General features: G+C 50.5%; 1 protein-coding gene across 1 annotated transcript in view; it reads right to left on the reverse strand.

The window, feature by feature from the left end:
• The window catches only part of wdr35 (WD repeat domain 35), a 163,207-nt gene that overhangs the window by 1,557 nt on the left and 148,079 nt on the right, over positions 1-13,571 (reverse strand). Inside the window, 1 exon segment of the mRNA XM_038800146.1 lies at positions 299-539. Within this exon segment, the coding sequence (XP_038656074.1) occupies positions 299-539 (241 nt within the window).

Consider the following 13,571-nt stretch of genomic DNA (forward strand, 5'->3'; position numbering starts at 1 on the left):
TATTCAATTCCCGTACTGGCCTCCCCGAACAGGCGCCGAAATGTGGCAACTAGGGACTTTTCACAGTAACTTCATTGAAGCCTACTTGTGACAATAAGCAATTTTTATTATTATTAAAATCCTTCTTAGCATCTTTTAACCATTTAGTTATCCAACTCTTCTACGATTGCATGGTGTAACTTTCCTCACTGAAGTACCTTGTAAAGTTTTACCATTTAAAGGCTTCTATCTGTTATTACTAAACATCCTTATCAAAACCTTTTTGCAACATTAAAACAATGAAACAATTTGTACTGACCCTTCTGGGAGACTGTCCAAATCAGATTTCTTGCCATCTTTAGGGCTGTGCTTGATGAAGATCTCGAGGGCCAGATCTTCATACTGCAATCTCTGTTCTGAAGTCAACATGTCTAAAGATTCAAGCTTTATAAAAGCTTTGGAACATGTCCCAAAAGCCCGATTAGCACATGCAGATAGTGCCAATAAAGAGTAAATCTCCACTGATGGGATTATATCTTCGTAGTCCCGCAAATGAAGTGCTGCAAATTTACAATGTGAAATTATATTTGGTTTCATAACAAACTTGCTTTAATAGTCACAAATAATTACAAGGCTGTTCTGAAACAAAGGACAACTTCCGAACTAATGAAACTCAAAATTAAATTTTATTGTAGCGTATTATATATATATTTACTTTGATAATTCTGATCCATATGTTTTGAATCTCAATTATGTGGCTCAGGCTGATCCTCCTGGGCAATGGCCTTTCTGCATCAAGACTGAACTTGGGGAATAGTGGAGTCTGATAATGACTCTTGTTCTAAAACAATTACTAAACTTGAGGTGTACAATACACAACGTCTCTATCCTAAGGATTGAACACAAAAGTTTATTAACATCTAGATAAGCAAAACCAAAATGTAATCTCATCGGGACATAGGAGGCCACAATCCTGTAGATGTGAGGTGATTCCAGTGATGTCCTCATAGTTGTCAGGTTTATTTCCAATTTGTCTGAATTTGTTGGATGATAAGCATGTTATTTCCATTACGACAGCTGTTTCTTTTGGGTCACTAATATTTATCAGCAGGTGGCTCTATCAATATTTGCACAAAGTCGTTCCACAAGTGTCAATATTAGGTAATTCCTTATACATAAAAAAATAAAAAACACTTCCTGAGAAAATGTGATCGGCACAAATCAAACTTGCTTAAGAATAGGAAACAATGGGTGCGATTCTCCCAAAAGGGAACAAATCCCTCTAGCGAGCGCGTTCAGCCATGTCTTTCCAGTCAGCACGCAGTGAATAAGGGGCCTGAACGAGGATTGGGCGGCCGAAGCCTCACGTAACCCCGTTTTGTACAGTGAGGAGCCCCACTCGCCGGAACTCATCATTGTAGTGTGAGATCAGGACCCCATTTTAAATGCCGTCCTGATCTCCTCAACCCCTCTCTCCAGCCTGAACACACTATGGGAGGGTCACCGGCCCATCCCCCCACATGGCCCGCCAAACACCCATGCTGGGCAACCCTGGCCCAATTGCGCATGCGCAAAAATGCCAACTTGGCAGTGCCAACCTGGCAGTGCCCATGCTAGGTGGCAGTTCCACCTGGGTAGCTTGGCAGGTGGCACTGCCAAGGTGTCAGGTTGGCACTGCCAGGGTGCCTAGGTGCCACCAACAGTAGCAGGGCACCACCCTGCCCAAAGGACATGCAACTGGAGGCCTCCAATCCACTGGGAGACCCCTACAAGTGGTATTCTGTCTGGTCCCCATTTGTGGGGCCAGTGCTGATCGGAACTCGCCCAAGGTCTGTGAGGTGAAGTGGTGGAATCCCAAAGCCTTAGGTACCCCGGGAACTTGCACATTAGAGGGAGGCATATGCTTCGCTCTAATGTGCATATTTTCCAAAACGTGATCCTGCACATTGTGGGTGGGATTTACCTCGCAATGTCTTATGAGATCGGGTGGCAAGCTGGGTAGATCCCAGGAGCAAGATCTCTCGTGGCGCAGCTTGGCTGTTGGATCGTGCCCTGTACTACTGAAAGGTTTAATGTCACATGGAAAGAGATAAAGAGACACAAAGTGTTCAATGGCATTTCACACAGGGCATTATTTTTAATTCCAAAATGAACTGGAATTGTGCTAATTTGCAGATATCAAAAATAGGAAGAGTGGAAAAGACTGAGGTTGCAGCAAAAGATTTGCAAAGGCATTCTGATCAGTTCTGCAATTAAGCAGACACATGGCAAATGGAATTTAATACCTAGAAAGGTAAAGTATTGCACAGAAGTAAAAAATCTGCGCCATTACAACAATGGCAATGCTTCAAAATTAAAGCCCTTTGGGACTGAGTTTCTAATGGCATAATATAAGAAAGAAAGACATGTAATAAACAATGAGTGGAGCCAAAACGGACAAGAGGACCAAGAAGTTCATTTTCAAATACAGAAATAGTAAAGAGTAATACAGACAGTCCCCCACTTTATGAAATTCAAGTTACAATGAACGACACTTACAACATTTACAAATTGGTACCTTGTTTCGACTTTACAAATGCCCGTTTTGACATTACGGCGCTGATGCACTATCAATTACGACGAGACGAGAGTAGAATGTAATCGAGGCTTTATTACGCAGAGATGTGTAGCCTCCCTCAGCTGCTGCCGAAATGGCTGCAGCTCGGAGAGCCCACACATATATACTCCGCATACTGGGCGGAGCCAGCAGGCAGGGATAGAACATAGAACATAGAACAGTACGCACAGAACAGGCCCTTCGGCCCTCGATGTTGTGCCGAGCAATGATCACCCTACTTAAACCCACGTAACCCGTATACCCGTAACCCAACAATCCCCCCATTAACCTTACACTACGGGCAATTTAGCATGGCCAATCCACCTAACCCGCACATCTTTGGACTGTGGGAGGAAACAGGGGCACCCGGAGGAAACCCACGCACACACGGGGAGGACGTGCAGACTCCGCACAAACAGTGACTCAGCCGGGAATCGAACCTGGGACCCTGGAGCTGTGAAGCATTGATGCTAACCACCATGCTACCGTGAGGCCCCAAACCTACCCCCGTACCTGCAGTACAGGGGCCTTACCGTAATACACCTTATTTACGATATATACAATACAACAGTGGTGACTACCACATTCACCCCCTGTTAAAGAAAGAGTCCAGCGGGGATGGTGGAAGGCTATTTACATGCAGGTGTTCAACATTTTAAGGAAAGTTTACAAATTCAGACGATCGGGCGCCTTGATCCGTCGTTACGAGTGCCGCAGTCCCGGTGGCAATGCAGGCGTCGGTTCGGGCGTCGGTGACTCCGGGAGCGTGTCGACCTCATCTTCATCCCTGGGTGGGACCAAGGGAGGACTGATCGTCCTGGAGCAGGGGCTGCAGTGGTGAGCTGGGGGGAGGGGGGTGACGCCGGGGCAGAGGGGGGGTGTGTGGGGACCCAGCCGATGCCAGGTCCCTGAGGGAGACTGTCTTGGCGGCCGTCGGGGTACACCACGTAGGCGTACTGCTGTTTCGCGTGAAGTACCCTCTCAACCAACGGGTCTGCCTTGTGGAGCCGCACGCGCTACAGAGGAGAACAGGTCCTGGACTTTGGGAGCGAAACCCCGGAGGTGGTCTTCCTGTTGAAGGCAAAGAGATGTTCATGGGAGTTTCGTTAGTCGCAGTGCAAAGGAGCAACCAAATGGAGTGAAGGGCGTCGGGGAGGACCTCCTGCCAGTGGGAGGCCGGGAGATTTCTGGACCATAGGGCCAGCTGGACGGCCTTCCAGACCATCCCATTCTCCCGCTCCACCTGCCCGTTTCCCCGGGGGTTGTAGCTGGTCGTCCTGCTCGAGGCGATACCCCTGCTGAGCAGGTACTGGCGCAGTTCATCGCTCATAAATGAAAATCCCCGGTCGCTGTGGACGTAGGCGGGGAAACCAAACAGAGCGAAGGTGAATGTGGTGTTGAGGGCTTTGATGACGGTGGCAGACGTCATATCGGGGCATGGGACGACGAAGGGGAATCTGGAGTACTCGTCGATCACGTTAAGAAAGTACGTGTTTCGGTCGGTGGAGGGGAGGGGCCCTTTGAAATCCACGCTGAGGAGTTCAAAGGGGCGGGAGGCTTTCACCAGGTGCGCTCGGTCTGGCCTGTAGAAGTGCGGCTTACACTCCGCGCAGACCTGGCAGTCTCTGGTGATAGCCCTGACCTCCTCGATGGAGTAGGGCAGATTGCAGGCCTTTATGAAGTGAAAAAAACAGGTGACCCCTGGGTGGCAGAGGTCGTCATGCAGGGCCCGGAGTCGGTCTACTTATGTGCTGGCACATGTACCTCGGGATAGGGCGTCTGGGGGCTCGTTGAGTTTGCCGGGGCGATACAAAATCTCGTAACTGTAGGTGGAGAGATCGATCCTCCACCTCAAGATTTTATCATTTTTGATCTTGCCCAGCTGTGTGTTGTTGAACATGAAGGATGTTGATGGTCAATGAGGAGAGTGAATCTCCTGCCGGCCAGGTAATGTCTCCAATGTTGCACGCTTCAACGATAGCTTGGGCCTCTTTTTCGACGGATGAGTGCCAAATTTCAGAGGCGCGGAGGGTGCGGGAAAGGAAAGCCATGGGTCTGCCTGCCTGGTTGAGGGTGGCAGCCAGAGCGACATCTGAAGCGTCGCTTTCTACTTGAAAGGGCAGTGTTTCGTCTACTGCGTGCATCCCGGCCTTGGCTATGTCTGCTCTAATACGGGCGAATGTATGTTGTGCCTCTGCCGAAAGGGGGAATGGAGTGGACTGTATGAGTGGGCGGGCCTTGTCCGCATAGTTTGGGACCCACTGGGCATAGAAGATGATCCCCAGGCAGCGTTTGAGGGCCTTGGGGCAGTGGGGAAGCTCCATGAGGGGGCGCATGCGGTCGGGATCGGGCCCCAGAAGTCCATTTTGAACCACATAGCCGAGGATGGCTAATCGGTTAGTGTTGAACACGCACTTCTCCTTGTTGTAGGTTAGGTTGAGGAGTTTGGCGGTGTGCAGGAATTTGGAAAGGTTGGAGTCGTGGTCCTGTTGACCAGGACCACAAGACTTGCAAGTGGCGGCGTGGGCTGGGCAGCGTTGGCGGGAGTGCTTCTGCTGACCACAGACGTAGCAGAGGGGACCCCCCCCCCGGGTGCGCGGGTTGGCGGGCGGCACAGACGTATTAACTAGGAAGGGCCCCAGCCGGGTGGGGGAGGGGTCATTTACGGGGTCCAGGAGGGGTAGGACGGGTGGGCCGCGCAGCGAGCTGGGTAGGCCTGAACGTTATGAGTTGCGACGGTCATGGAGAGTGCTAAAGTTTTGGTCTCCGGCAAGGTCGAGCGTGGCCCCTTCCAGTAGTCGTTGTCGGATGGAGTCCGACGCAATCCCTGTTACGAACGCATCGTGCATCAGGAGATTAGAGTGCTCGGTGGCCGTAACGGCCTGACAGTCACAGTCCCGTACGAGTGGGATTAGGGCCCGCCCGAAGTCTTCGATTAACTCACCAGGTAGTTGAGAGCGAGTGGCGAGTACGTGCCTGGCAAAGATTGTGTTTGATTTCCGCGCATAGTTCTCTTTTAGGAGTGCCATTGCTTCCGCGTGATTCGGGGCGTCCTGGATCAACGGGAACATGCTGGAGCTCAACCTGGAGTATAAAACTTGAACCTTCTAAGCTTCCGTTGGCGCGGGGGTCGCAGCATTGATGTAGGCCTCAAAGCAAGCTAGCCAGTGATTAAAGTCCTTTCTAGCGTCGGGCGAGTGCGGATCCAGCTGCAGACGATCTGGTTTGATTCTGATATCCATGTCTTAGAAAATCTGACTGTAATAAATTGATGCACGATCAATTGCACGAAAGACTCAGATTGGTACAACTGTGGCTTTATTACAGTCAGATGCGTGGCCTCCTACTGCAGCTGGCGAAATGGCTGGTCAGGAGAAGGACATGGCTCCTGGTGGGCGGAGCTAGCCGGCAGCGGCTAACGGCGAACCGTCTGCTCCTGATGGCGATGGGTTTGCAATCCGGGGTGAGGTTCGCAAACAGAGAAGGCGGGTCGACCTTAAGGGTCGTGAAGCCGCAGACAGTAAGAGGTGGTAGGGATCCGCCAAATTTTAGGGTGAGGCTCTGGAGGTTGCACTGGAAGTCCAGGTCGAGTAGCATGGCAGCGCAAAGATTGGGGAAGTCGTAGAGCCAGAAGCCACTGAACTCTATGCCCTGGATGGTGATGGTGGCAGTGCAGTACCCCCGGATTGCCATGGAGTGGGATCCGGAGGCCAGGGAGATTTTCAGGTTAATGGGGTGTACCGTGAGGGAGCAGCGCCTCACCGTATCGGGTTGGATGAAGCTCTCAGTGCTCCCAGAGTCCAGAAGGCAACATGTCTCGTGCCCATCGACCTTCACTGTCGTCGCCGAGGTCGCGAGGTTGTGCGGTCGGGACTGGTCGATCGTGATGGAGGCGAGACGCGGCTGGTCGGCAGCAATTGCAGATGATGAGTGACCCGATGAGGTGCCCGACGAGCAGGGCTCCTGAGGTGGGGAAGATGGCGCCGCCCACGGGCCGCACGTGTCCTGAGAAAGGCAAGATGGCAGCGCCCACGGGCCGCACGTGGTCTGAGGCAAGGAAGATGGCGGCGCCCACGGTCGCATGTGGGGTATGCAGGGACAATAGCGGCAATCGAGGGGGCCTGGCACACAGCAGCGAAATGTCCTTTTTTCCCCGCAGGCCATGCAGAGCACGCTCCGCGCCGGGCAGCGCTGCAGGGGGTGTTTTCTCTGTCCGCAGAAGTACCACTTGGGTCCCCCGGGGTTGGTTGGCTGCCACGCAGCGAAGGCCTGGGGTTGGCCGGGGGCGGCCGCTGGTGGGTCCACGATGGGGTGTTCGCTGGCGGGGCACACGATGCCCAGGAGGGGTGGGCCGTGCGATCGGGGGCATATGCCTGTACATTGCGGGAGGCAACCGTGAGTGAGATCGCTAGCTTCTTGGTCGCCGCAATGTTGAGGTTAGCCCCTTCTAAGAGGCGCTGGTGGATGTAAGCTGACCTTATGCCAGGAACGAACGCGTTTGTAAATAGAAGTTCAGAATGTTCAGCGGCCGAAACGGCCTGGCAATCGCAGTCCTTCGCCAGGGCGTGCAGGGCACGCCAGAAATCTTCCACAGACTCACCAAGGAGTTGATGCCGCGTGGACAGAAGGTGCCTGGCATAGATTTTGTTGGTCTGCTGAGCGTAGTTCTCCTTCAGTAGTGCCATGGCCTCAGCGTAGGTAGGCGCATCCCAGATGAGGGGAAAGATATCAGAGCTCAGCCGCATGTAAAGGATCTGGAGCTTCTGTGCATCTGAGGATGGTTCTGTCGCAGATCCGATGTATGCTTCGAAGCAAGCTAGCCAATGTGCGAAGGCCGACTTGGCATGTCTGCTTGAGGGTGCAGCTGCAGGCGATCAGGCTTGATGCGGAGATCCATCGTAAAATCTCTGCGTAATAAATTGATGCACTATCAATTACGACGAGACGAGAGTCGAGTGTAATCGAGGCTTTATTATGCAGAGATGTGTAGCCTCCCGCAGCTGCTGCCGAAATGGCTGCAGCTCGGCGAGCCCATACATTTATACTACGCCTACTGGGCAGAGCCAGCAGGCAGGGATCTACCCCCGTACCTGTAGTACAGGAGCCTTACCGTAATACACCTTATATACAATATATACAATACAACAGTGGTGACTACCAGGTACCACGCAGTGCACTGTTGGTCTTAAGCAATTGTTACATTCCTTTATGTTCCACCTTTTACAGCCGCAGGAAGAACAAATTACTTCTCAGATACAGTATAGTAATGTTTTTGAAAGTGTAGGCACTATCATGGGAAATACACTACTGTGCACTACTGAACCAAAATCTCAAAAACGTTTCACTATTCAGTTAAAATTGAGTATTGTGCCTTGATTCAGGAACCAATCCCCCATTTATAACATTGTTCGAATGGGAAAACCGGTTCTGGCTGACAACTTTTCGATTTACAATTGGTTTCTGTAAACCGTATTGTATTGTAAATGGGGGGATTTTCTTATTCTAATCCAAGGTGTAAAGGAGCTATGAAGAAAGATTAAAGAAGTTAAAGATTTCATCCAAAACGAAGACGGTTAAACAAATATCAAAGTACATTAGAATATAGTTAGCCAATGAAGTAGGATCAAGGGCCATGTATGGAAATTTATAAATGTTTTGGATATCATAAAAATATTCTTGATCAAAGAATGATACTAAGGAAGAAAACAGGAGCAAAAACCCAGGTTGTCCGCTATACAATGACATGCCAAAATAGTAGAGTTTTATGAATTAGAGGCAAACTGCAATAACAATGTGGACATTGCTAGTGAGGTCAGCATTTGTTGCCCAGCCCTTGGAGAAAATGGTGTTGAGTCACTTTTGTGGACCACTGTAGTTCATCTCCAGTACGGTAGCACAAGTGGATAGCACTGTGGTTTCACAGCGCCAGGGTTGCAGGTTCGATTCGCCGCTGGGTCACTGTCTGTGCGGAGTCTGCACGTTCTCCCCGTATCTGCGTGGGTTTCCTCCGGGTGCTCCAGTTTCCTCCCACAGTCCGAAGACGTGCAGGTTAGGTGGACTGGCCGTGCCAAATTGCCCTTAGTGTCCAAATAGGTTAGGAGGGGTTATTGGGTTACGGGGTAGGGTGGAAGTGAGGGCTTAAGTGGGTCGGTGCAGACTCGATGGGCCGAATGGCCTCCTTCTGCACTGTCTATCTATCTATCTATCTATCTATCTATCTGGTGTCTGCAGAAATTCAGTATAAATGATTGGCTTGCCAGGCTATTTCAGAGAGAAGTTAAAAGTTAACTATTTAGCTATGTGTCTGGAATCACGTTTAGGCCATACCAAGTTAAGGAAAGGCAGATTTACCTTCCGACTAAACTAAAAGATGCACCAATTTACATGGTGGGATTTGAACCCATATACCCACAGCATTAGTTCAGGCCTCTGGCTTGCTATGCTACTCGAATGCAGTGGCATTATCACTATGCCACTATCTCCCCATAATGATCCTGATTTTTCTTGTCTCTTAAGTGCGCTAGAAACTAATTCAAATGCTTGTTTCCTTAAACATCTAGAGATGATGTCGGTACATATGAGGGATAGTTATTTCCTCTTTATTCTATCACACAGTTCGACTGTTAATTTTGTACTGTGTAACCCTTGTGAACAAAATGTATAATGATAGGCTCACCAATTTTAAACTACATTTCTAAAGGTTGACCAAAACAAATTTTAAAACAGCTCAAAATCTGAAGATTTAGAAACCAAATTCCTTGTTTCCGTGACAAGCTGCAACAGAAACAATACATATTTAATAACTCTTCTACAGTGTGAAACTTTGTATTTATTATTTTGCATGCATTCATTTTATTAATAATGCATGGAAGAAGATACACTGAGAACTGTTGGAGCTTTTGATAGGTATTTCATGGTTTTAAAAAAAACAAAACTCTTTTGCTTGTTTATAACATCTTCAATTTGGGATATCCCAAGCTCATGAAAGGCACAAAATAAATGCAAGTGGATGACAGGCAAGCATTTATGATTGACAAATATTTAAACTAAAACCAGATGTTTCAATGTTCAAATCTGTGCTGCAAACTACTTTACAAGAAAAGGCAGTGTTGTAGCAACCTAAAATATAACAGACTGCTTAGTAAAATAAATTGGTGTCTCCGTGATGGTTTCCCAGAGTAAAATAGAACAGTTGATAAAAGATGCACTAGACATTCCACTGCGGTACCGCTACACAAGATTAACAGCATGACAGTATTGTAGAACGTACTGAAAGCAAAGGAATATTGCTAACCGAATATGACAGTTTATCCGAGAACAACCCTTTCAGGTACAGATACCACTGCATATTTTGGAATCGTCCAAAACATATACATAAAAAATACTTCTTTCCTACCCCTCTTATTCAGAGCCCAACTTAACCCTGCTTTCAAGCCAATCTGACCAGAAAATATTCTCAGGAGAACCCAATTCAATCTCAAATTTGACCAGAAATGTTAATCAGCTTTTCGAAATTCAGCGGGTCATTTGTGAACAGAAGTTGATCCCATCAGAAAATACTGTAGCCATCTAAGATGGCCACTAACGAACACAAAATGGAAGACTGCAAAGAGTGCAGGGAAAACGGACATGTTAAAGAGCAAATAGCTTGCAGAGCAATTATGCATTGAGACAATTGCAGAAACCGGTTTCCCGACAGCTGCAGAGATCAGGCAGCGTTGTAAATGGAAAGCCGTTAGCATATTAATGAGGTGATACCGGGCCAGTCCCAGGTACAATGGACACAAATTAAGTATCAATCGATACATTCTATAGCAGACCAGACACAGTGGAGCCAGAGAAGCCCAGGACAATAAGTCCTAAGAACCGCCCCAGCGATCAAGGAACGGCCCTAGGATTGGGGGGTTCAAACCATATCGATTGGGAAGAGGCCCAATCGATCCCCAGCAGGTAAGGGAGCCCGCCCAAAGGGGCGCGGACCCCCTGGGACCTATAAAAGAAAGGTCCCACACATGGTTCAGTCTCCTGTCTCCGACTCAAGCCTCCAGACCCCTGTCTTTACATCAGCCGTCGAGCAGCAGCCGCCAATACGTAAGTGCCTAAACAACGACCGCTACCTGAAACCGGCATTACTGACACCCTTGCCGATTGATAGTGATCCGAAGCCTGCAGACCAGACCAGAACAAAGGCCTTGTTCCCTGACCTCGCAGTTCCTTCTTAGCTAAGTATTAGTTGTTTAGTGGTAGGAGTAAGTTTAATCTTTAGCGTGTGCGTGAGTGTTATTATAATTGTGTTATAATAAACTCTAATTGTTTTGGACTTACTAATTGGTGTACAGCTTTATTGCTTTGAACTTGACCTTGATACTTGTGACGGTGTCTTTACGGCACCTGGAGACTCCAGAGCTTAGAACGTGAAACAGAGCCAAAGCGAGTGTTAAGCACACTCACCCAAAACGAGCAACAATACAAAGATGCGTTTGCATATTTTATGCCAAAATCAGATGAAACTGGAACAGGGCAAATGCCACATCTTAAACTGAAAAGCAATCAAACAACTACCACTAAAGCGATAATTTAGATATGCAAGTGAGAATCAGCATTCTAAGTGACACTGACTGGTCTATATTGTCAACTCTCATCTTAAGTTGTGATAAAAGATTTGGGGCTGGATTCTCCATTTGAGAGGCTAAATGCCGACATCAGGACTAAATCGGTGGTGTTCTACAACCACGGAAATGGCGCCAGTCACGGAGTAATTCAGGATCTGTTAATGGGCTAGTGGAACTAGTGCAATTCCAATGAATAAGGCCATCTGATTCGCCGGGGTCGGGAAAGGTTGACAAGCTGCAGCTGCATATCCGCACTCCACTCCCCACACACTCATTCCAACTAACAAAATGACAACCTGAAGCGAGACACCCTGTTTTGCAGATGTGGAACTCGAGACCCTGCTAGACGCCATGTAGAGGCAGGGCGCCCTGCTCCCAGGAGTGGGAAGGAAGCTGACACCTGCTGCCATACACCTGGCCGGAAAAAGCTGCATGACCTCCTCAGGGTGGCCAGGGTGAGTAGCCAGCACCATGCCACTGGCACAAACCCCTGTGCCACAGATCCGTAGACCAACAACACCACCACCGAGAGTGTGACCGAACACCACACACTCACAGCTCATCCTGCAGCACATGCCAACTCCCTTACTGCGAGTCCTGGCCAGGTGCCAGAGTCACAAAGACCAACAGCTGCCCACCACCTATGCTGCCTGCTTCCGACTGCCAACTGTGCATTTTCTGTCTCTTACCAGGAGAAGGTGGCACACAATCGTGGGGAGAAGACTGGAGGGGGCCCGCCGGATCTGCAGACCTTCACCGTCATGCAGCGGTGGGCACTAGACCTGTTCGGTGGGCTCGGAGAGCTGACGCAGAGGCGGAGGTCGGCATCGGGGAACCAAGTGAGACTCCGCTGAGTTGCGGTGCCCCTATGGCAGGCATGGCACTACTCCCACACTGCCCCGCCTCCCCTACACCGCCCCACCACCTCCACACCCCTCCACCAGCCTAACACGCAATCCAACCATGCATCATGTCTTGTGTCTTGCAGGATCACCTGGTAATGAGGGGGGCCCTTCTGGTGTCCTCTGGCCTGGCCACAACCCCAGGTCATATCGTGCGATGACGGCACCAGACAGCGATGTGAGTCAACAAACGCCACCCCGCCACTTCCAGGAGCCCCAGTCATGGATGACACCGATTTCCCATCACAGCTGTCTCCAACACCCTCCACCATCCCAGAGGCACTCACCTCGGTTGGGCATTATAGTGAAGAGGCTCCTGGGGCACTATATGGTCTGCACCATACACATACAGCAGTACATCAGGTGGAGGTAGGAATGCCCGATGCGGGGATACGGTCGGAGGGCGGCCCTACCCCAGGGACTAGCTGCCGTCCAGAAGGGTCTCAGGCTTCTGGAAAGGGCGGCCCCATCATTGCTGGAGATACAGACAGAGCTGGGGAATACATGAGGGGTTGTCAGCAACCATCCAGCGCCTGCAGGTGCAGTGTTAGGAGTCCAACCGCTGGGAGGGGAAGGAGATAGTACTGACAATGCATGCCACCCGGACCAACACTGCAGGGGTGACGCCCACAGTGGAGGCCTTGGGGGTGAAGGTTTCAGCCATGCGTCATGATGCTCAAGGCATTGGGCACTCTGTGCGGGAGGTGGTCACCTCCCTCTGGGACTGTGCCACGTCCTTTTGTGGCTGTCTTAGGTCAGCCAGTGCCCAGGCAGTGCCATTGAGGCCCGCAGCCATGATAGGGCGGCCCTGTCACAGGCAGCCACGTACGAGGCTCATATGGACACGCAGGGGCAATCCAGAGCTTGGCCCAGTTAGAACAGGTCATGGCTGCCAGCGTCTACGGCATTGCCCAGGCGCTGGTTGATCCAGTCACAGAGGTACATGGCACAGTCCCCGAGGGAGGTAGCCCAGTCCTTGTGCTCCATGGCCCTGAGCATCGTGCCCCGGCTGAGACGGGAACTGGCCTCCAGGCCTGGCATCACCAGGTGACGGTGAAGCCGCCAGGGCTTGCACCCTGTAGTGAGGTAGGTAGGAATCATGGAAGGGGTTGTAGGGGTGTGTGGGGGGGGGGGGGGGGGGGGGGGGCTGGAAGAGAGAGAATGGGCAGCGGTTGGTGCAGGGAGGTAGGACATGGGAGGGGGTGGTCAGCGGAGGTAAAAGGGGTTTGTGGGGGTGGGACGGGATGGTCGTGTTGGCCGGCTCCCCTCGTGGGTGAACCTGAGGTGATTAGAGCGTCTCGTGCGTAGCGACCCAGGCACACACATTAGCGCCCTTCCCCGTATCCTCCTCATTGAACAAGGCCTGGCGTTCATCCCCCTCCTCCAGAAAATTGCCCATCTGCTGTGCAAGGATGGAGCAGGCCACCAAGGTGTGAGACTATCCTAGCGCTATACTAAAGGGCCCCTCCAGAGCAGTCTAGG

The sequence above is a fragment of the Scyliorhinus canicula genome, chromosome 6, assembly GCF_902713615.1.
Source record: "Scyliorhinus canicula chromosome 6, sScyCan1.1, whole genome shotgun sequence".
NCBI classification, from domain to species: Eukaryota; Metazoa; Chordata; class Chondrichthyes; order Carcharhiniformes; family Scyliorhinidae; genus Scyliorhinus; species Scyliorhinus canicula.